This window comes from Chiloscyllium plagiosum, unplaced genomic scaffold (genome assembly GCF_037043375.1).
Source record: "Chiloscyllium plagiosum isolate Xiang-an unplaced genomic scaffold, Cpla_swu_hap1 HiC_scaffold_35, whole genome shotgun sequence".
Lineage (NCBI taxonomy): Eukaryota > Metazoa > Chordata > Chondrichthyes > Orectolobiformes > Hemiscylliidae > Chiloscyllium > Chiloscyllium plagiosum.
In genome coordinates this window covers 17,548,578-17,570,787 of record NW_028270173.1, presented here as the reverse complement: position 1 = coordinate 17,570,787, position 22,210 = coordinate 17,548,578, and the positions used below count along the sequence as shown (strand labels likewise).

At 43.4% G+C, this 22,210-nt stretch overlaps 1 protein-coding gene across 2 annotated transcripts; it reads left to right on the top strand.

The window, feature by feature from the left end:
* Positions 1-3,855: 3,855 nt before the first annotated feature.
* Positions 3,856-20,962, top strand: LOC122541175 (uncharacterized). Of its 2 annotated transcripts, XM_043677798.2 has the most exons (7): positions 3,856-4,244; positions 6,019-6,339; positions 7,064-7,186; positions 8,679-8,697; positions 8,866-8,900; positions 15,192-15,226; positions 20,070-20,962. In XM_043677798.2, the coding sequence occupies exons 1-7, from the start codon at positions 4,184-4,186 to the stop codon at positions 20,199-20,201; spliced, it is 726 nt and encodes a 241-aa protein (XP_043533733.1). In that variant the 5' UTR covers positions 3,856-4,183; the 3' UTR covers positions 20,202-20,962. The 2 variants fall into 2 exon arrangements, with proteins under 2 accessions (XP_043533733.1, XP_043533735.1); XM_043677800.2 differs by lacking the exon at positions 15,192-15,226.
* Positions 20,963-22,210: the final 1,248 nt, after the last annotated feature.

The following is a 22,210-nucleotide window of genomic DNA, read 5'->3' as shown; positions in this document are numbered from 1 at the left end:
CAACCAAGTGAACTATGAAGGGTGAGCAGGTTTGAAGGGGCCGATGAGCCGACTTCTGTTCCCAATTCTAATAAGGCTATGCAATCCAGAGGTCTGTGTTGAGTTTGTGTCGCCTCAGTGCTAATTTCGGAATTAGGAATTGCGAATGTGTTACCAACAGAAGGTTGTGACCAATGTACTGTTTTAAAAGGAAATCGGACACACAGGAAGCAGCTTCGCCTCAGTAGGTTGGGCGGCACAGTGGCACAGTGGTTAGCACTGCTGCCTCACAGCGCCAGAGACCCGGGTTCAATTCCCGCCTCAGGCGACTGACTGTGTGGAGTTTGCACGTTCTGCGTGGGTTTCCTCCGGGTGCTCCGGTTTCCTCCCACAGTCACAAAGATGTGCAGGTCAGGTGAATTGGCCACACTAAATTGCCCGTAGTGTTAGGTAAAGGGTAAATGTAGGGGTATGGGTGGGTTTCGCTTCGGCGGGTCGGTGTGGACTTGTTGGGCCGAAGGGCCTGTTTCCACACTGTAAGTAATCTAATCTAATCTAATCAGTAACCGAAAACGAAGTGGTTAGGTAAAAGGTCAATAGCAAGCGGGCATAATTTTAAGATAAAGCGCAGGAGGTTGAGAGGGCAATACAGAATTCTTTTTTTTCGAGTGGCTAGAATCCGGAATAAATCGCCTGGGAGGGTAGGCGAGAAATCACAACCTTTAAAAAATATTTAGATGAATACTTGAAATCTCATAGCATTCGGTGCCTGGGCCACGTGCTGGGAATTGGGATTCGGTCCCATAGGCCAGAACAGGCTCAATGGGCCGAAGGGCCTTTTCGGTGCTGCATGATGTTATAATCCCGCCTCTTTACGAATAATCTAATTGTACTCTTTCAACCATCTTCTGTTCTTTCTCCGTAGCCTTGCATATTTATTTGAATTAAAATATTTGGTGCAAGTTAATGCCATTTTCTTGTCTGTTTTATAGGGATTGTTAGCTTCCAGTATGAAAAATTGATCCGCTGTCCTTTCCCTGGTGACAACCCTGTAGGTCATTTTAAGAAAATGTATTTTCTTGGAAGCACCCCTTTTCTTCTTTAGCGAAAGTAGGTACATTGTAAAATTTATAGTTTTCAAACTTCCCTGAGCACATCTAAAAAAAACACAAAATACCGGAAAAGTTCTTACATCAGGCTGCAGGTAGTGTATTAACTGAAGCGCTTCACGGCATCTTGTGGCACTGTTTTCTCTCTCTCTGTCTCTTTTACCCTCTTTCCTCCTTATCATCGCCTTTCCTCTCCCGCCCCTTTCGCCTTGCCCCTCCTTCCCGAACCCTTCACCTCCCACCACCATCCTTCTTTCCACTCTATGTTGCTTGAACATCACACAACACCAGATTATAGTCCAGCAGGCTTATTTGGAAGCACTAGCTTTCGGAGCGCTGCTCCTTCATCGGGTGATTGTGGAGAATAAGATTCAGGTCTTTTTCAATGTATAATTTCAGTTGCATCACACTGTAAACTTTTGCTATAAATGATGTGCCTTACAATCTTATTCTCCACAATCACCTGATGAAGAAGCAGCGCTCCGAAAGCTAGTGCTTCCAAATAAACCTGTTGGACTATAACCTGGTGTTGCGTGATTTTTAACTTAGTACACCCCATTCCAACACCGGCGTCTCCAAATCACATATTGCTTGACAGTGTCTTAACATTCTTCAATCGCTCCGTTTAAAATGGCACTGGAGTTGAGCTCGAGAGTCTGCTGGCTTGACCAAAATTTTCCGAATGTTTGCTCGCTTTTGGCAGACTGCTAGTATCTATAATGGGGTGACTGTCAAACTGATAAACAGGATGTTTACCCCCCCCCCCCCCCCCCCTCCCCACTCCACCCAGAAACTAATTAGCACCGCCTGTTGCTCTGCAGTTGACCACACGAGGTGGTATTTTCAGCGCTAATAATAGATGGAGGAAGAATTTGCATTTCTCTCACCCGCGACTATGAGTGGGCCTCACAGCCACCCTCCAGACCAATGGACTACTCTTGAGGCGAGCCGAGAGTGCATCTTGAAATATTGCTGTTGCAAACAATTGCCGAGTACCTGATCAGCTCCGTGACCTTTCTTGGGAAAGCTGGTTAGCAACACCACGAAAATATCACGCAACCTGAGTCTCAACAACGTCAGCAGTCTGTGTCCATTTCCAGTCATAGTTCATCCGAGACACAATGGACTGTAGATTCCGTGTTGGTTGGATGGTAACTGAGGTGCGCTGAGTTATAGATCTATGGAGTAGCACAGACTCTTCGGTCCAACTCGACCATGCCGAACAGATATCCTAAATTAATCTAAACCCATTTGTCAGCACATCCCTCTAAACCCATCCTATTCATATACCCATCCAGAGCATTTTAAACGTTGTAATTGTATGAGCATCCACCACTTCCTCTGGCAACATTTTCCGTACACGCACCACCCACTGCGTGAAAAAGTTGCTCCTTAGGCCCCTTTTAAATCATTCCCTTCTCATTTTAATCCCACGCCCTTAAGTTTTCCCTACCCTGGGAAAATATCTTAGCTATTCACTAATATGAATGCCCTTCATGATTTTAATAATCTCTAGAAGGTTATCCTTTAGCCTCCGATACTCCAGAGCCGCGGGTTATTAAACCTCTCCCTCTAGCTCCTCAAGATTGCCACGAGGTGTTGGACTGGGGTGGACAAAGTGAAAATTCACACAACACCGGGTTATAGTCCAACGGGTTTATTTGGAAGCACTAACATTCGGAGCGCTGCTCCTTCATCAGGTGGTTGTGGAGCAGGACCATAAGACACAGAATTTATAGCAAAAGGTTACAGTGTCATGCAACTGAAATTAAACATTGAAGTGAACCGAAACGTGAAACCCATTCTAAAAGATGAAAGACTTAACAACAATCTCGGTTTGTTCAATTTATCATTTCAGTTGCATGACCATGTAATCTTTTGCAATGAATTCTGTGTCTTATATTTCTGCTCCACGACTACCTGATAAAGGGACAGCGCTCCGAAAGCTAGCGATTCTAAATAAACCTGTTGGCCTATAACTTGGTGTTGTGTGATTTTTAACTTTGTCCTCAAGATAGGACCGAGACAGAAAACAAGGGAAGTGCAGACCCGGAACCTGGCATCGGCCATCAGGAGCACTGCTGAAACCCATGATTAAAGAAGTGATAACTGGCAATTTAGGAAATGGTTTGATGGGAGGGGAATTATGTTTGACGAATTTATTCCGTATTTTTAACCATGTAACAATCATGGTATATAAAGTAGATTCAGGAGATGTCTTGCTTTTTGGTTATCACGAGGAGAGCCCAGGAACCAGTGCTCCAATAGCAGCAAACCACAATCAATATTAGCAATGCCGAGGAAGGCTTTGCTAAGTGATGGCATACGCTGCGAGGCGGGAAAGTGAGTTGGGTCAACACAAATCCTCACAAGAGACGCAGGTATAGTGGACGAGAAGGTAACAGAGGCGGCGATGTAGAGAGAAGACTTTTTACCTCTCACTGGGGAAGGGAGTGGTGATGACGGAACATTCTTAGGCGGGAGGCAGAGGAGGCTGGTTCTTCAAAATGCATTCTAAGCTGACTCAGGCAACTTTTTTGGGGGCAGGCACGGGCGTCTGGAGTTGTGGAGGCGTAGGCAGGAAGGTCAAATTGAGATCACAACAAGAGCAAGCGTGATCTGATTGAATGATGGAGCAGACTCAAGGGGCCGAACGGCCTCCTCCTGCTCCTCGGGCTTGCGTTCCCATGCGCTGAAGCATAACACCAGAATATAAGGCAACATAGACCCGGCAGATTGTACAAAGCAGTCGCTTTGAGCACCATGTGCTCAAAAGGTTACCCTGGTCAACTTTGACATGGTCAGACCATCTAAAAGCTTCTTCACGGGAACTGAAATTCTCCCGGGAAGAAGGCGAGTTAGCAAAATAATAAAAAAAAGCAGAAGACCCGCTAGCAGTAACGTTTTCAATCTTGCAACCATGACCCTGTGTGAACCGGGTAATTTAATTTCCGTCCTCACTTCCTGCCCTCCTAAACTTGGCACGAGCCCAAGCTGCCTAATACGGTGATTTTGCGAGCTCAGACCGGTCAAGCAAACCTTGAGTCGAGAGGTCAGCCTACACCGTCAACAGAGCAGCTCGCCGCTGTGGGGAAATGACCAGGAATGTGCGATCTGTCCCTGCCTTGGTCCTAATGTCTTTCTTCTTGACCACAGGTAAGATTTCAATGTTTCCCCATGCATTCCTGAGGAGAATTGGGGAGTTAGTGGGAGGAGGGGAATGGTGTTGGTGGGAAATGACGGGGCTGGGGGTGTTGTTGGATGATTTACGGAGTTCCAAACGCACCAATCCGTGTTCAGGGTCTCCGATCATCTCGGGAACTCTTGAAACCGAGATTCCAATGGCACCAAAGCAAAAGTTGCTGATACAACTCAGCAGGTCTGGCAGCATCTGTGAAGAAACATCACAGTCGACGTTTCCTCAGGACTGCTTATTTTTTAAAAGGGAAGAACATTGGGACAGACAAAGGAGTTGCTAACGATCTGGTTAGGAAGGTGAATACTGTTACTGGAGACGGTTAGTGGCCAACAATAGGTAGCGTCTAACGGCATGTGTATAGTGCAATGGGTTCACGTAGTGTGAAATGAATCCAAGGTAACGGTTGAAGTCATTGTACTGCATATACACACACACACACACACACACATAGATGGACATACACACAGACGGACACACAGGCGGACACACAGGCGGACACACACAGACAGACGCACACAGGCGGACACACACAGACAGACGCACACACGCGCACACACACTCACGCAGACCTTCTCTCATACGCTCACACTTAACACACTCTCACAGAGCTACACCCGTTTACACTCACACACACACACACAGCCACATGCACACATACACTTATAAGTTTGAGGGGTGCTATGTGATCACAAGCCCGGTGTGTGGGGTAGGAGGCTAAGGCATGGAGGGAGTTCAGATCTTAAAGTTATTGAACTCGATATTGAGTCCGGATGGCTGCAGGATTTCCAAATGGAAAATGAGGTGCTGCGCTTCCAGCTTGCGCTGCAGGAAGCCTGAGGCAGAGACGTTGGCCAGGGAACAGAGCGATGTGTTAAAGTGGCAGGCGACTGGAAGTTTAGGGCATTGTTTTTTGTGGGAAGAACTTAGGTTTTGCGCTGCGGTCATCCAGTCTTCGCTTCGTTGCCCCAGGGAAGAGGAGACCAGATTGTGAGCAACGAATGCAGTCAACTGGATTGAATGAAGTGCAGGTAAAGCACTACTTCACCTGGAAGGTATGTTTGGGCCTTTGGATGCTGAGGGGGGGTGGGGGGGGGGAGGTACTATAAATGGGCAGGTTCGGCGGTTGTAGGGGAAGATGCAGTGGGGTGGGTGAAGGAGGTCTTGGGAGTGATGGAAGAGTGGATCTGGGTGTCCCTGCGGAAGGCGGGTAAAAGGAGGGGAGGAGAATATGGGCCTGGTGGTGACATCTCGCTGGAGGGGGCGACTGACGATCTTCTGACTGCGGATGGTGGCGCTGTTCTGAGGCAGGGTCAAGGGACCCGAAACGATAACTCTGGTTTCTCTCCACAGATGCTGCCAGACCTGCCCTGCTCTTCCAACAACTTCTGGTTTTGTTCCTGCACTGTGCAAAGGGCTGGGGTGTGGGCAGGGGACGGGGGTGGGGGAGGGGGGGGGGGGGGGGGTGGGAGAAGGGGAGGTGCTAGTGCAGTGCTCCCCTTTTGAATCGGGAGACGAAGTTAAGGCGAGGATAAGGACAGGAAGAGACGCGTTCAGTAACCCCAAATCCAGCTGTTAGCTAATACATGAGGGATGGGTGTGGGGGTGGGGGGAGGGGAGGAGGGGGGTTGGTGGCGGAGGTTGGGGTGGGGTGGGGGAGGGGGTTGAGGAGTGGGTGACCCAAGCACAAAAACGAAACGACCGATGGCTGAAGCAAAGTTTTATTCCTAATAGCAGTTTACTCAAGTAAAGAAGAGGTACGGCAGTCGCCTCTTTCAGCCGAGTTTGTGGAAGGTCAGACCGCGACACTGAATTGCACCTTTGATCATCCTGGAGCCAAATCTTACAAATGGTTGAAAGATGATCTGAAAATACACCAAGCCATCACAAAGTACCACGTGAGAGTAACTCAAAACAGTCAACTTTCCAACAATGAGCTGTTTATTTCTGTGCGGATCAGCGACCTCTCAGTATGCGATTCTGGGACGTATTATTGCATCGTAGAGCAACTCGGCAGACAGTTTAAGGGAGCAGGAGCAAGTCTTATCGTGAGGCGTAAGAGTTTTGTGCAACTTTGAGCGCTCGAGTGTGTTACTGTCTATTTGTGTGCGTCTATGTCTGGATGCATCTGTGTGTGTGTCTGTGTGTGTGTCACACACATATTCGTCCCCAAACAGACGCGCATACACTTCAGTGTCCTCGTATGACAGCATCCCCAGGAGAACTGAATCTGTCTAACTCTGGGATCGTGTGTATTTGAGCGTGTATGCATGATATCGTACGTCTCTGTGTCAACGTCTATGGATATGTGATTTGGAGGAGACGGTGTTGGACTGGGGTGGATCACACAACACCAGGTTATAGTCCATCAGGTTTATTTGGAAGCGTTAGCTTTCGGAGCGCTGCTCCTTCATCAGGTGGTTGTCAACTACCTGATAAAGGAGCATCGATGCAAAAGCTAGTGCTATCAAATAAACCCGTTGGACTATAACCCGGTGTTGTGTGATTTTCAAATATGCATCTGTGCGTCTGGTGTGCCTCTGTGAGTTCGTGTATGTGACTTTGTGATTATGAGCACGCAGCCGGTGAGAAAAGGGCTGTGAGAGTGTTTGTCGTTGAGTGTGCGTCCGCGACTGTTACAGGAAATCGGCGTCAAGGCGCTAAGAAAGTCCAATGCTGAGATCCCCATTGCTGAACGTGAAACGGCACGTTCTCGGAAAGAATTAACAGCCATTTGCTGAGGACGCTTGTCTAACTTTTGTTCCCATTACCATTGCAGGTGCTTCACAAGAAAAACAATGCCCCCCCAATATCATACACATCGGGGCGGCTGCAGCAGTGCTGTCGGTGCTTTGCATTGCACTAATTGCAGTGTCGGTGAAACTCAGGCAACGAAATAAAGGTATTTCATTTACTCCATTTATTATTGTTTGGACTACGCAGGAGCCCCGGTCCTACATAAACTTTAAATACGCGCCTGCACGGTCCTCGCTGTTTCGAGAGGAAATTTTCTGCACGCCCCACCTAGACCACCGCAAAAGCAGGTGATCACATCTAACAGGAGCGGTTCACGTAGATAGACCGTTATCCCGTCTCCAAAGTCAACTAGGTATGGGCAATAAACGTTGCTTTGCCAGTAACACACACACACATGCCGAGGGGACTTAAAAAAATTCTTTATAATCAGAAGCATAGATAATTTCTGGTCAATCTGTTCAGAACTTTTTTTTACTGCTACAAATTGATTTAAGTTTAAAATCACATAACACCAGGTTATAGTCCAACAGGTTTATTTGGAAGCACTGCCTCTCGCTAGGTCACAACCACCTGTTGAAGGAGCAGCGGTCCGAAAGCTAGTGCTTCCAAATAAACCTGCTAGACTATAACCTGATGTTGTGTAACTTTTAACTTTGTTCACCCCAATCCAGCTCCGTCATCTGCCAATCAAAAATTGATTTAACTGCTTTTTTATGCGCTCTTCAAGTTACTTTCGAGACAGGAAGATGCCATCATATTTTTGCTGAAACCATTTAATCGATTATTGCTGTGAACTCTTGTGCTTTGAGCCGGCGTGCCACATTTTCACCTTTTGTTTTTGAAACTGGTAATACTGAAACCAGACTGTCCCATGACCACGTAGAAATCCAGTCCGTAATTCCCAAGATCGATGTACTGGTGGATTCAATTTCTCTTGTTGCAAAAGTTGCTCTTCTGCTGTTCATATATCCCAGCCTTTAGACCCTTCACTACAATTTCTTCAACTTTGAGCTCCTCGGATTGTGCAATGAGCAATCTTCTAATACTAAATGATCGCACGGGCATAGCGAGTTTTGGAAAGCGCACGTGGGTCTTGAACCTGGCAGGGACATTATCACGGTGCAACGAGGACTCTTAAAAGTGGGCCATATAGCATATTTAGTCATCAGTGTAGGTGTAGAATATATACTAGCATACCACGCTACTCAAACGCACCAATGGAGCAAGTGGGACTCGAACGCCTGTCTTCTAGCTCAGAATTAGGGATACCACCATTGTGCCACCAGAGGCCTATGCGTACAGCGTATAAAGTACAGTCAACGCCAATCGTGTGTGAGAGATATGGTCTGATAGTGACAATTTTACGCAGTAGCTGCAAAAGTGAAATAAATTTGAATCACCGTCATGACGTTTAATGCTTATTGTTGTGAATTGGGAGGAACCATGGAATTGGGGTGAGCTATGTATGAGTAGGAGTGCAGTGACAATCTTGCCGCTATCACGCGTTCATGTCTATTGGGAGTTACATTTCCAACTGGGAGTTATAGGTATACACGCCGAGCATTGAAACTGCCATTCAAATACTCATCCTATGTTCACATTGAACCTGTTTGTGATTCTCTTTTTTTTCTTTGCAGCCTGCATTGCTCTTCAGAGGTGAGTTCATATACTAGTTTAGTTTACACTAGTCCTCTGTTTTCTCTCTGATCTGTAAGTGAACCATCCCTCTCGGTCTCTATGGCCCTGATTCTGACTTGCAATGAGATGTAAAAATATTCCATTGACGAATACATTTTGTTAATCATGTTTTTTCATCTCCCACAGGCAGTTTGTTGCATACATCACCGAAAAGTCAACAGGTAACTGATTTCTAACTTGCAGAAGGGAAACTTGTCCGATCACAAATTGACTTGAATGAAACCTCCCTTTGGCCCACTCTCGCTCACTATTTCAAAGCATTTTACCTTCTTAGATACGTAAGCGACCTGTCCTTGACTTTGTCAAGGCTAAATTCACTCAGACATGAACCTTTCTCATGAACACGCTCTCAGCATTATAGGATTGGAATTTTTCTTTGTTTAGCTGTTACATCTGTTACAATAACTTCCAAGTTTTACTTAGGCACCAACAATCTTATTGATCCACTTCCGTCATTTTTGTAAACATTGCACTCTTCCTCTTGTGAGATGTATCAAGTTTCTCCTTAGTTGTCCTTTTAACCCTGTCGATATCAATATATTTACCTTCCTTCCCCTCTTCCCAACACCCCCACTGCATCAACCCTAACACACATCCGATATTTGCTCACATTGTTTACAAAGGAATTCCATTCAGAATCTGAATGCTGACTGATCTTCTCTAGATATATGTTTTAAAATTCAGGCCAGATGCACTATTTCAGTCAATTGACTCAATAAGGAAAGGATAGGGACCTCACCGGTAGGAAGGTCATCGAATCACTGAGTTATACAGGCAGGAACAAACCCATCAACCCAACTCATCCATGCTGACCAGATATCCTAAATTAATCTAGTTCCATTGCCAGCATTTGGCCATATCCCTCTAAACCCTGTCTATTCATGTGCCCATCCAGATGCCTTTTAAATGTTGTCATTATATAAGCTTCCACCACCTCCTCTGGCAGCTTATTCCATACACTCACCATCCTCTGTCTGAAAACATTGCCCTGCATGTCCCTTTTAAATCTTCCTCCTCTCACTTTAAACCTATGCCCTCTAGTTTTGGACTCCCTTACACTGGGAAAAAAGAGATTGACTACTTACCATATCCATGACTTTATAAACCTCTATGAGATCATCCTTCAGCATTCCATACTCCAGGGAAATATCACCCTGTGTATTCAGCCTCTCGCTTTAGCTCAAACTCTCCAGTCCTTGTATGCACAAGAGGATGTTACACTTCTCACATCTGCCGGCAGCCAGAAGACACAAATCTCAGACAAATGACCGAGCATGCGATGAAGAGATTTTTGTTGGAACTGTAGCTAATTGTATGATCTGGAATGTATAGTACGAAAGTGCTGTCAGAGCAGACTCAATTGTAATATCTCAGAAAGGGACTGAATATATAAGCTCAAACTAGGATTTTTTTTTTTGGTAGGGAGTTTGTTAAGTGTGACCAAAGCAAGGAGGTAAATGAATTTGGGAACAGATGATATGACATGTCAGGCGTGAGGGGCAGTATGGTCATTTTGTGTTCCCACATTGAGAAAAAAAAATTAGCAATGCTGAAAATGCACAGCAGCATCTGAAAGCGGCAGAATAATTATTCTTCTAAAATGAAGCCACAGAGGGGTTATGCTCGAAAACAAATTATCGGTGTGTTAGATGCAGTGGAGAAATACTGTTATCTTTGCATTTCCCCATTTTTAGTCATTGTAAATTTACATTTCATTAACTAAAATCTATGCAGAGAATATTAGATGCCCCACAAGTACACTATGTCCTAATTCTGCACCCCCCCCCCCAAACAGAAGTCAATTTGCAGAACATTCAGGATCAATCTTAAGCAATCCCACATTTGAGTTCACATGTATGATAATGTATGCATATCGATATAGATTCTGTTTGCTATTTCTGTTTGCGACAACATTAGTTAGTATGTTATGATTAAGAAAATAATCCTTACAATGTGCTTCTTGACAGTAAATAGCATCACATTTTCAAAAGTAATCAACATTGTTCTAAATACATACTTTGCAAATATGAAATATGTAGCAATTAATAAATTTTATTTGAAGGCTGAAGAATTTAGCCATGCAAGTTATCAGATTACTCACATTATTGACAATGGAATTGTATCCAGAATCTGCTGAAATGGAGGACGGGAAAAATTTCTGCTCCATTTTTGAGGTATTTTAGGTGCTGGAGGTGATTTCTTCGAATTCCAGGAGCAGCAATTTCTGATTTATATGGTGTTGCATTGTTTTGGAACTTTGGGGGAAAAAAAGTCAAAACAACAGCAGTTTTAAAAAGGAGAAGAGCAGACAAAGGAAGCACATGATAAGGACAGTGCAGGAGAGAGAGAGAGAGAGAGATCCTGCACAGTTACTGCCTTTGCTGTTTTGAATTCATGTATCGCTGGACATCGGAGTGCATCTGGGAAAATTAACAAACAGTGAAATTCACAACTAATATTGGAGGAACCGGTTTGGGTGAAGTTCACAGCACAGAATCATATAAGTTAATTGTTGTTTTAAGTGTGTCCAATAGAAAGGCTGCAGTAGTGAGTACAGTGGGTTCTTTCTTGATTATATGTTTTTGGAGATAAGTCTCTTGATTAAACTTAAAATATAAGCCATAACTATTAATTTAACCTGGTGCAGTGTTTTGCAGAGGAATAAGATGGTGTTATTTTCTGGGTCTGTAGATTGTGAAGGAGCAAAAATGGCCTTTGCAGTGATATGTACTTCTTGCCAAATGTGGGAGTTTAAAGAGAGTTTAAGGGTTACTGTGGATTATATCTGCCATAAATGCTGTTGGAAGCGAATCTTATCAGATTGAATGGATCGGTTGGAGAGACAGTTAGAAGGGATGATGAATTTGCAACAGCAACAGTATGTGATGGATTGCAGTTAAAGGAAGGGGAAAAGTCTCAGATACAGTCACATAGATGGGTTAACTCCAGGAAAGGTAAGAGAGGTAGGCAGCTAGTGCATGACTCTTTTGTGGACATACCCATTTCAAACAGGTATGCTATTTTGGAAAATGTAGGGGGTGATGGATTCTCAGGGGAATGTAGCACGAACAGCCAAGTTTCTGGTACTGAGACTGGATCTAATGCAATGAGGGGTATGTCGGCTTCCAAGAGATCAATTGTGTTATGGGATTCTGTAGTCCAAGGTACAGACAGACGATTCTGTGGCCAGCAGAGAAATAGCAGAATGGTGTGTTTTTTTCCCTGGTGCCAGGATCAAGGATGTCTCAGAGAGGGTGAAGAATGTTCTCACAGGGGAGAGGGGCTAGCAGGAGGTCATTGTTCACATTGGAACCAACGACATAGTAAGGGAAAAGGTTGAGACTCTGAAGGGAAATTACAGAGAGTTAGGCAGATATTTAAAAAGGAGGTCCTCAAGTGTAGTAATATCTGGATTACACCTAGTGCTACGAGCTAGTAAGGGCAGGAATAGGAGGACAGGGCAGATGAATGCATGGCTGAGGAGCTGGTGTATAGGAGAAGGATTCACATTTTTGGATCATTGGAATCTCTTTTGGGGTAGAAGTGACCTGTACAAGAAGGATGGATTGCATCTAAATTGGAAGGGGACTAATATACTGGCTGGGAGATTTGCTAGAGTTCCTCGGGAGGATTTAAACTAGTAAGGTGGGGGAAATGAGTTGGGACCCAGGGAGATAGTGAGGAAAGAGATCAATCTGAGACTGGTACGGTTGAGAACAGAAGTGAGTCAAACAGTCAGGGCAAGCTGGGACAAGGTAGGACTAATAAATTAAACTGCATTTATTTCAATGCAAGGGGCCTAACAGGGAAGGCAGATGATCTCAGGGCATGGTTAGGAACATGGGATTGGGATATCATAGCAATTACAGAAACATGGCTCAGGAATGGGGAGGACTGGCAGCTTAATGTTCTGTGATACAAATGCTACAGGAAAGATAGAAAGGGAGGCAAGAGAGGAGGGAGAGTGACATTTTTGATAAGGGATAGCATTACAGCTATGCTGAGGGAGGATATTCCCGGAAATACATCCAGGGAAGTTATTTGGGTGGAACTGAGAAATAAGGAAGGGATGATCACCTTATTGGTATTGTATTATAGACCTCCTAATAGTCAGAGAGAAATTGAGAAACAAACTTGTAAGGAGATCTCAGCTATCTGTAAGAATAATAGGGTTTGTCATAGTAGGGGATTTTATCTTTTCAAACATCGACTGGGACTGCCATAGCGTTAAAGGTTTAGATGGATAGGAATTTCTTAAGTGTGCACAAGGCAGTTTTCTGAATCAGTATGTGGATGCACCTACCAGAGAAGGTGCAAACCTTGACCTACTCCCTTGACCTACTCTTGGGAAATAAGGCAGGGCAGGTGACTGAGGTGTCAATGGGAGAGCACTTTGAGACCATAATTCTATTCGTTTTAAAATAGTGATGGAAAAGGATAGACCAGATCTAAAAGTTGAAGTTCTAAATTGGAGAAAGGCCAATTTTGACGGTATTAGGCAAGAACTTTCGAAAGCTGATTGGAGGCTGTTGTTCGTAGGTAAAGGGATGGCTGGAAAATGGGAAGCCTTCAAAAATGAGATAACAAGAATCCGGAGAAAGTATATTCCTGTCAGGGTGAAAGGGAAGGCTGGTAGGTATAGGGAATGCTGGATGACTAAAGAAATTGAGGGTTTGGTTAAGAAAAAGAAGCAAGCATATGTCAGGTATAGACAGGATATATCGAGAGAATCCTTAGAAGAGTATAAAGGAAGTAGGGGTATACTTAAGAGGGAAATCAGGAGGGCAAAAAGGGGTCATGAGATAGCTTTGGCAAGTAGAATTAAGGAGAATTCAAAAGGTTTTTACAAATATATTAAGGACAAAAGGGTAACTAGGGAGAGAATAGGGCGCCTCAAAGATCAGCAAGGCGGCTTTTGTGTGGAGCTGCAGAAAATGGGGGAAGATAATAAATGAATATTTTGCATCAGTATTTACTGTGGAAAAGGATATGGAAGATATATACTATAGGGAAATAGATGGTGAAATCTTGCAAAATGTTCAGATTACAGAGGAGGAAATGCTGGATGTCTTGAAACGGTTAAAGGTGGATAAATCCCCAGGACCTGATCAGGTGTACCTGAGAACTCTGTGGGAAGCTAGAGAAGTGATTGCTGGGTCTCTTACTGAGATATTTGTATCATCGATAGTCACAGGTGAGGTGCTGGAAGACTGGAGGTTGGCAAACGTGGTGCCACTGTTTAAGAAGGTAAAGACAAACCAGGGAAGTATAGACCGGTGAGCCTGACCTCGGTGGTGGGCAAGTTGTTGGAGGGAATCCTGAGGGACAGGATGTACATGTATTTGGAAAGGCAAGGACTGATTAGGGATAGTTAACATGGCTTTGTGCATGGGGAATCATGTCTCACAAACTTGATTGAGTTTTTTGAAGAAGTAACAAAGAGGGTTGATGAGGGCAGAAGAGTAGATGTGATCTATATGGACTTCAGTAAGGTGTTCGGCAAGGTTCCCCATGGGAGACTGATTAGCAAGGTTAGATCTCATGGAACACAGGGGGAACTAGCCATTTGGATACAGAACTGACTCAAAGGTAGAAGACAGAGGGTGGTGGTGGAGGGTTGTTTTTCAGACTGGAGGCCTGTGACCAGTGGAGTGCCACAAGGATTTGTGCTGGGTCCTCTACTTTTTTTTTCTTTTGGTAGGGAGGATGTTAAGTGCTATCAAACCAAGGAAGTAAATGAATTTGGGAACAGATGACATGATATATCAGACTTGAGGGGAAGTATGGCTATTTTGTGTTCCCACATTGCTAAAAAAAATTAACAATGCTGAAAATGCACAGCAACATCTGAAAGCGGCAGAATAATTATTCTTTTAAAATGGAGCCACAGAGGGGTGGTGCTAGAAAAAAGTATCATTGTGTTAGTTGCAGTGGAGAAATACTGTTATCTTTGCATTTCCCCAGTTTTAGTCATTGTAAATTTACATTTGATTAACCGAAAATTATGCAGAGAAAATTAGATGCCTCACAGGTACACTATGTCCTAATGTTATCCACACCCCAAAATAAAAGTCAATTTGCAGAACATTCAAGATCAATCTTAAGCAATCCCACATTTGAGTTCACATGTATGATAATGTATACAAATCGATATAGATTCTGTTTGCTATTTCTGTTTGCGACAATGTCAGTTAGTAGGTTATGATTACATTGTGCTACTTGACAATAAATAGCATCACATTTTCAAAAGACCAGTAATGAACATTGTTCTAAGTACATACTTTGCAAATATGAAAGATGCAGTAATTAATGAATTTTATTTGAAGGCTGAAGAATTTAGCCATACAAGTTACCAGATTAGGTTGGGTAAAGATATGGATGGGCTGTTACACTTGTGACTTTCTGCATTTCATATGTATTTTTGCAAACCCATTGTTATTTCTTTCCAATAGAGTCTGCCCCATCAAATAAGAAAGGGAAGCACGCTGTAAGTAGGATCCTATTGGAACATTCTATCATTAAAATGTTATGAGTGCATTACAACAGAAGTTGGCCATTCAGCCTGAATCTGCCCTGCTATTCCATATAATCATGGCCAATCAAACACTTCAATGCTTTTTACCCACCCCACCCCCTGAACCCTGCAAAACAACCGGTAATGAGAAACCTATGAACCTCTACCATAACCATCCACAATGACTGAGCTTTCATAGCTCCCCTGTCATAGTGAATACCAAAGGTTCACAGCTCTCTGAGTCAGAAACAAATCTCATCATTTTGGACCTCATTTACACTCTTCTTTTTTATTCATGATATCCTCTTATTCTAGATTCTCTAACCATAGGAAATATCTTTCCTGCATCTATATTGACTATCTGTTTGAGTGTCATCTATCTATCAGACTTGGCTATCAATCCAGATTTCATGAAATCACTTCTCATTATTTAAACTCTAGAGAATACAGGCCAGTTTGCTCAATCTGTCCTCACGCAACAGTCCCACAACCCCAGGAACAAGCCTTGTGAAACTTTGTTGCACTCCCTCTACAGCAATAATACCTTTCTGACTTGAAGAGACTAAAACTGCAGGTGAAGTCTAACCAAGCTCCCATAGAATTGAAGCAAGATTTCACTACTCCTGTACTCAAACCTTTTTGCCATGAGGGAGACATTCTTAATAGATTGCTGCGCCAATGTGCTTGCCTTCAGTGATTTATCCCAAGTACACCTATGATCTCTTTGTGCACTTATACTTTCTAAGCTCTTCTTCTTTTAAGAACATTGGTTCCTCCTATCAAAGTGCTAACTTTGCCATGTTTTCGCCTCTTCACCAAGCCTGCAAATGCTTTACATCTACTTCACAACACACAGTTACACTTAGTGTTGTATATTTGCAAATTTGGAAATATTCCATTTGGTCTCAACTCAATATAATTGATAAATATTGTGAACATCTAGGGTCCAATTGTTGCGATACACTTCTGCCAATGTGTGAATTACCTATGTATTCCTAATCTCTGATATCTATCTGATAACACATTATTAAGGCTGTGCAGGACAAATCAAAAATCTTCTGAAATTCAAATGACTATCAAAAGGCTTCTGAAAATCTAAGCAGATCTTCTTCATTGGCTGCCTTTTATCATTTTTAAAAATAATATTTCAAACATCTCGAACAATTTCATCAAATGTGATTTTCCTACTTGCATTTCATGCTATACCGGGTCAGATCATTATTATCTATATATGACATTCTTTCTAATTGATTCAAGCTCTTTCTCTAATATTGATATGAGGTTAACAGGCCTTAGTTCCTTGCTTTCTCTCTGACTCCTTCTAAAGCGGGCACACTTGATACTTCAGGAATCTTCCAAACTGCAGGAAGTTTTGCCAAATCTATATAATTTTGGAAGATAATCATCAATGCACTGGATATCTTTAAAACTACGACCACTGACACTCTGGGATGCACAATATCAGGTTTTGGAGATTCATCAGCTTCCAGGCCCATTAATTTCTCCAGTACAATCTTCTTACTAATGCTAATTTCTTTTAGCCCTTCATTCTCCATAGCCATTTGGACCTCTAGTTCGAGGAGATTTCTTTAATGTTCTTCAGTGAAAGCAGACACAAGTAATCATCACAAAGCTTCTTTGTCATTTCCCTATTTCCTATCTTAAGTTCTCCTGACTGTCTGTAAGGATCCAGTATCTATAGAAACTATTTCACTTTTTTTTTGTAGTTGTTAGATTGCATTCATATTTTATTTTCCCTTTCCATGTCAGTTTCTTGGACCTCTAAAAAGCTTCCAATCCTCAGATTTATTATTATTTCTGACAACGTTACAGGCTTTTGTTTTTAATCTTATACAATCCAGAAGTTCCTTTGTTAATCATGTTTGATGGATCCTTTTTGCATTTTTCCATCTTGAACTAATAATTGTCGTAACTCGTGCTAATTCTTTAAACACTATCCTTTGCTATGTATAGTTATACCTTTGCATATAATTACTCAATTTGCTTCAGACCTTTTTTTTAGATTAGATTAGATTCCCTACAGGGTGGAAACAGGGCCTTCGGCCCAACAAGTCCACACTGACTCTCCAAAGAGTAACCCACCTAGTCCCATTTCTCTCTGACTAATGCATCTATCACTATGGGCAATTTAGCATGACCAATTCACATGGCCTGCACATATTTTGTGCTCCATGTCTTAATAACTTTCTTTAAACAAATTTAGCACCCTTGTTTTATATTGAAATATCTTACTTTCAAATGTCATGTAAAATGCTATCATATTGTCGTCACTCATCCCTAAAGTATTTTTAGGACAAGATTATTAATTGTTCACTTGCGACCATATGAGACAGTGTCTAAAATCCTGTTTCCTTTGATTAACATCTTTCAAGCCTCGTGAAACAATTTCTCTAAATTTACTTTATCAAAATATTTCATGAGTTTGGATAGTTTGATTATAGAATCATAGCGTCATAGAGATGTACAGCATGGAAACAGAGCCTTCGGTCCAACCTGTCCATGCCGATCAGATATCCCAACCCAATCTAGCCCCACCTGCCAGCACCCAGCCCATATCCCTCCAAACCCTTCCTATTCAGATACCCATCCAAATCCTCTTAAATGTTGCAATTGTACCAGCCTCCACCACTTCCTCTGGCAACTCATTCCATACACGTACCACCCTCTGTGTGAAAAGGTTGCCCCTTAGGTCTCTTTTATATCTTTCCCCCCCTCACCCTAAACCTATGCCCTCTAGTTCTGGACTCCCCAGCTCCAGGGAAAATACTTTGTCTATTTATCCTATCCATGCCCCTCATAATTTTGTAAACCTCTATAAGGTCACCCCTCAGCCTCCGACACTCCAGGGAAAACAGCCTCAGCCTGTTCAGCCTCTCCTTATAGCTCACATCCTCCAACCCTGACAACATCCTTGTAAATCTTGTCTGAACCCTTTCAAGTTTCACAACATCTTTCGGATAGGAAGGAGACCAGAATTGCACCAGAGACCAATATTCCAACAGTGGCCTAACCAATGTCCTGTACAGCACAACATGACTTCCCAACTCCTGTTCTCAATACTCTGACCAATAAAAGAAAGCATACCAAACGCCTTCTTCACTATTCTACCTCCCTATGACTCCACTTTCAAGGAGCTATGAACCTGGACTCCAAGGTCTCTTTGTTCAGCAACACTCCCTAGGATCTTACCATTCAGTGTATTAGTCCTGCTAAGATTTACTTTCCCAAAATGCAACGCCTCGCATTTATCTGAGTTAAACTCCATCTGCTTGTTCTTTCAAATGTTCTACTTTAAGGAAATAAAATGGCTATCCTACCTATTTGAAATCCTGATGCCATTTCCTCATATATCCTTTCCAAAGACTGAACAGCTTTCTTTCCAGCTAGAATCCCTACCATGCAAAAGGACGCCATTCGGCCAATACCAGCCTTCCAAAGAACATCCCACCCAGATCTACCACCCTATCCGATCCCCATAACCCTGTATTCTCCATGACTAATGCACCTAATCTACCCATCCCTGGACACTCTAGACAATTGAGCATATCTTTGGACAGTGGGAGGAAACCGGAGCATCCATAGGAAACCCATGGGAAGAATGTGTAATCTCCACACAGACAGTCACCTGAGGCCAAAATCGAGCCTGAATCCCTGGTGCCATGAGTCAGCAGTGCTAAACACTGAGCCACCGTGCCAAGTAAAACAACATCCCAGTGAGCAACCTAAAGGAAATGGCACCACAGGATTTCAAGTCTTCAAATTTTTATTTCAACAAGCTAAACGAAACATTGACTTTTTTTTGTAGTTAACTGATCCTTTAAATTACAGAGCTGAATTTCCCCTTTTACTTTTTAATACAACCAAAAATCCCACACATGGCTGTATTTTATCTTGTGTCTTAAATAGACATTCAATACTTCTGAAATCAGTCCAACAGCATTTTTTGCTCCTAAAAATGTGTTTACATTCGTTTTCATTGCCATCCTGGAAAATTTACTCCTAGAACTTGTGGGCTGCACGGTGGCACAGTGGTTAGCACTGCTGCCTCACAGCGCCAGAGATCCGGGTTCAACCTCCCTGTGTGGAGGTTGCACATTCTCCCCGTGTCTGCGTGGGTTTCCTCCAGGTGCTCCGGTTTCCTCCCACACTCCAAAAATGTGCAGGTTAGGTGAATTGGCCACGCTAAATTGCCGGTAGTGTTAGGTGCAGGGGTAAATGTAGGGGAATGGGTCTGGGTGGGTGCGCTTCGGCGGGTCGGTGTGGACTTGTTGGGCTGAAGGGCCTGTTTCCACACTGTAAGTAATCTAATCTAAAAAAAAAACTGTCTTTCAATATGGGGGGTTCCCTGAAAATGCTCCCTCCAGCTCAAGCTGGGTGTATCCTCCAGCCTCGTTTAGACCTTCACAAATTTGATATTTTAAAAATATCTGATCTGAGGCATTCATTCATATTTTTGTCTCCTAGACATTGGAGATGCAATCTCTATCCTTCTACGCCATATCTTTCCAGATAGGCCCCTCTGTGAAGTTTAATATCATGTTAAGAGAAAAATCTGTTGAGTGAAACTACAGTGGCTACTCCTGGCTACTCCTCCCTCTTGTCGAAGTAAATTGGGGAGAATGGTGAAAAAGGCAGGAAAGTGGTTTGAAAATTGTGAGTTCAGCCACAATCTCATTCCTGGGATGTGGGCTTCACTGTTATGGCTAGCGTTTTCTCGCTCATCTGTAGTTGTCCTTCAGCTGAGTGGCTTGGGAACAACCGATCTCACCATTCTCTGTGACCATTGTTTTCAAAGCACCGAGAGGGAAAAACTTCGAGCTCCTGTCAAGAGGAGAAGAGAAAGAAGAAAAGAAAACCCAAAGAGCACCATAGGAAGGAGAATGCGGACTACGTCCATGTTGGGCCAAGCCATGGCAGACAGACCTAACCTCAGCAACAGAGGAAATGTACAACGACTGCTCAAACATACATTACTTAGGATCCTCAGCCACGCCACAATCTTTCCCGAAGGCTAGAGACGATTTCCTTTTTTTCTGTGTTGTTTTAATATTTCGCTTGATTCCTGTCACGTCAAAAATGAATAGGTAATCATGCCAAGGTTACAGCCCTCCAAACCCTATTAGTCGCCATTTTAGAATTCATGATTTGCACTGAGGGGTGAAGATGTTGGACAGTGAAGTGGTTATAAATGGAAATGAATACGTTATTTTTTTTGTGACATTATGAATAATTGGCCGGGTGCTTGGCCTCCCTGCTCCCCAGCCCCCTAAGCCCCTCCTCCACACATCACCCCGAGTGCATATTTGTCTGCTCTCCAGTCACTATCACCCCGCATTGCCTTCAGCGGAAATCAGTATCAAGCGTCCTTCAGAACCCAATTCCATCCACGGGCGTATTCGGGTAAAGTTACCTGGGATCTTGGCTGGTTGAGTCTCTACTGATCCTTCAGTCCGCTGCTGTTTTCAGCGGGTTACCCACGCCCGCTTTCTGCACTGAGGATGGAGAGGCAAGGGGTAAGAGTCAGTCCTATCCGACCTCTTTTAAGCCAGTTCAAATTGAGCCAGCTAACAGATCCAACCCCACTCCTCAACTCTCGTGGAAGATCACTTGACCAAGTATCAACTGGAGTCTTCCTTTCATAAGTCAGGCCGGGAGTCAGCTGGGATGACGAGGCGGGGGTTGTGGGGTGGGGGGGGGGGGGGGGGGTGGGGGTGGTCACCTCACCTCATGTCATATCCAACTATCTCAGGGGTTCTGCCAAATCAGTTGGGAGTTAACGAGTGGGAGTTTGTGTAATAAAGTATGCATTGATTGTTGAATTTTGCAGAAGCTTTTTTGTTGTAACACCTACAAATGCAAAGTTGAGCAAAACACTTTGTGGTGTGAAACGAAAGCAATTAGCAATTTTATGTCCCAACAGTTTATGCTTTGGTGCGAATCGTCTCACGGTATTCTGGACTAGGTGTTTGGCTTATTTATTGACACAATCTTTAAGAAACCTGACATTTCGTGATTAATTTATTAAGCTCCCAGAGCCCAGCATTGCTGAACGCAGTCCTTGTCTTTCAATGCATGGCGATGCAAGGCACAGGAACATATTGTGCATATTAAACCGCAAAGTTCTTCCTCGTGTATTACCTCTACAGAATTAGGGGATTTCGTCTTGCTGGGATCCCACACGTGCTTCTGCCCCTAGCACCTCCAATAAGATACCTACGCCCCTCACTGGGCTTGAACTGAATTGTTTTTTGAGCTATTCCCGAGACAAGTTGAAAGTGAATTGTGTGTTTAGATTCGCATTTGGGGCGGATCAGATGAGGGTGACATATTTCCTTTGCAACTGGATGGGTTTGTATACTTTAAGCACTCAATCGCAGATTTTTAAATGGAATTTAAATTGCACTAGATACTACAATGGGATTTCATCCCTTGTAGCATTATACCGGTATCTGATTTACAAGGCCACTGACATTACTACTGTACCTGCTTCTGTTCATTTTCTTTTCATATCCTTCTCTACTTTCCCCTTAAAAAAAACACCAGGTTATTTGGCTGAAATCTGCACTGAACGCAAAATTAGCCTTTAGGTGTAAGAAACGGCAAGATTACCGTCGAATACTGTTTCAAAACCGTTTGCTAGCGGCAATGATTAATTAGTGCAAATTGAAAAGTAAAGTACACAAGCATAATTTTTAAGTGAATTATCTGTTATCATGCCGAGCAGTTGCAGAAATAGTCACCCGCATCGAAACTCACGCGTATTGAATGGTGTGTGGGTGCAGAGAAATGAATGTGTATGTTTTGGCGGGGAAGGGGGTGGCGGTGCGGATGGTGCCGCACAAATTACCGCGCCCTTTGGTCTGCACTGGCTCCCCTGGTTTGCTTCTTTGCAGACCCTTCCCGCTGTTGTTGCAGCCACCGCCGGGTGTTTGCATC

Bases quoted from the DNA above. Each gene is read 5' to 3' on its own strand.
- LOC122541175 (XM_043677798.2), top strand. From the start codon at position 4,184: ATGACCAGGAATGTGCGATCTGTCCCTGCCTTGGTCCTAATGTCTTTC. The intron at 6,340-7,063 runs GTAAGAGTTTTG...TTACCATTGCAG, and splicing joins AGCAAGTCTTATCGTGAGGC to GTGCTTCACAAGAAAAACAA. The intron at 8,901-15,191 runs GTAACTGATTTC...TCTTTCCAATAG, and splicing joins CATCACCGAAAAGTCAACAG to AGTCTGCCCCATCAAATAAG.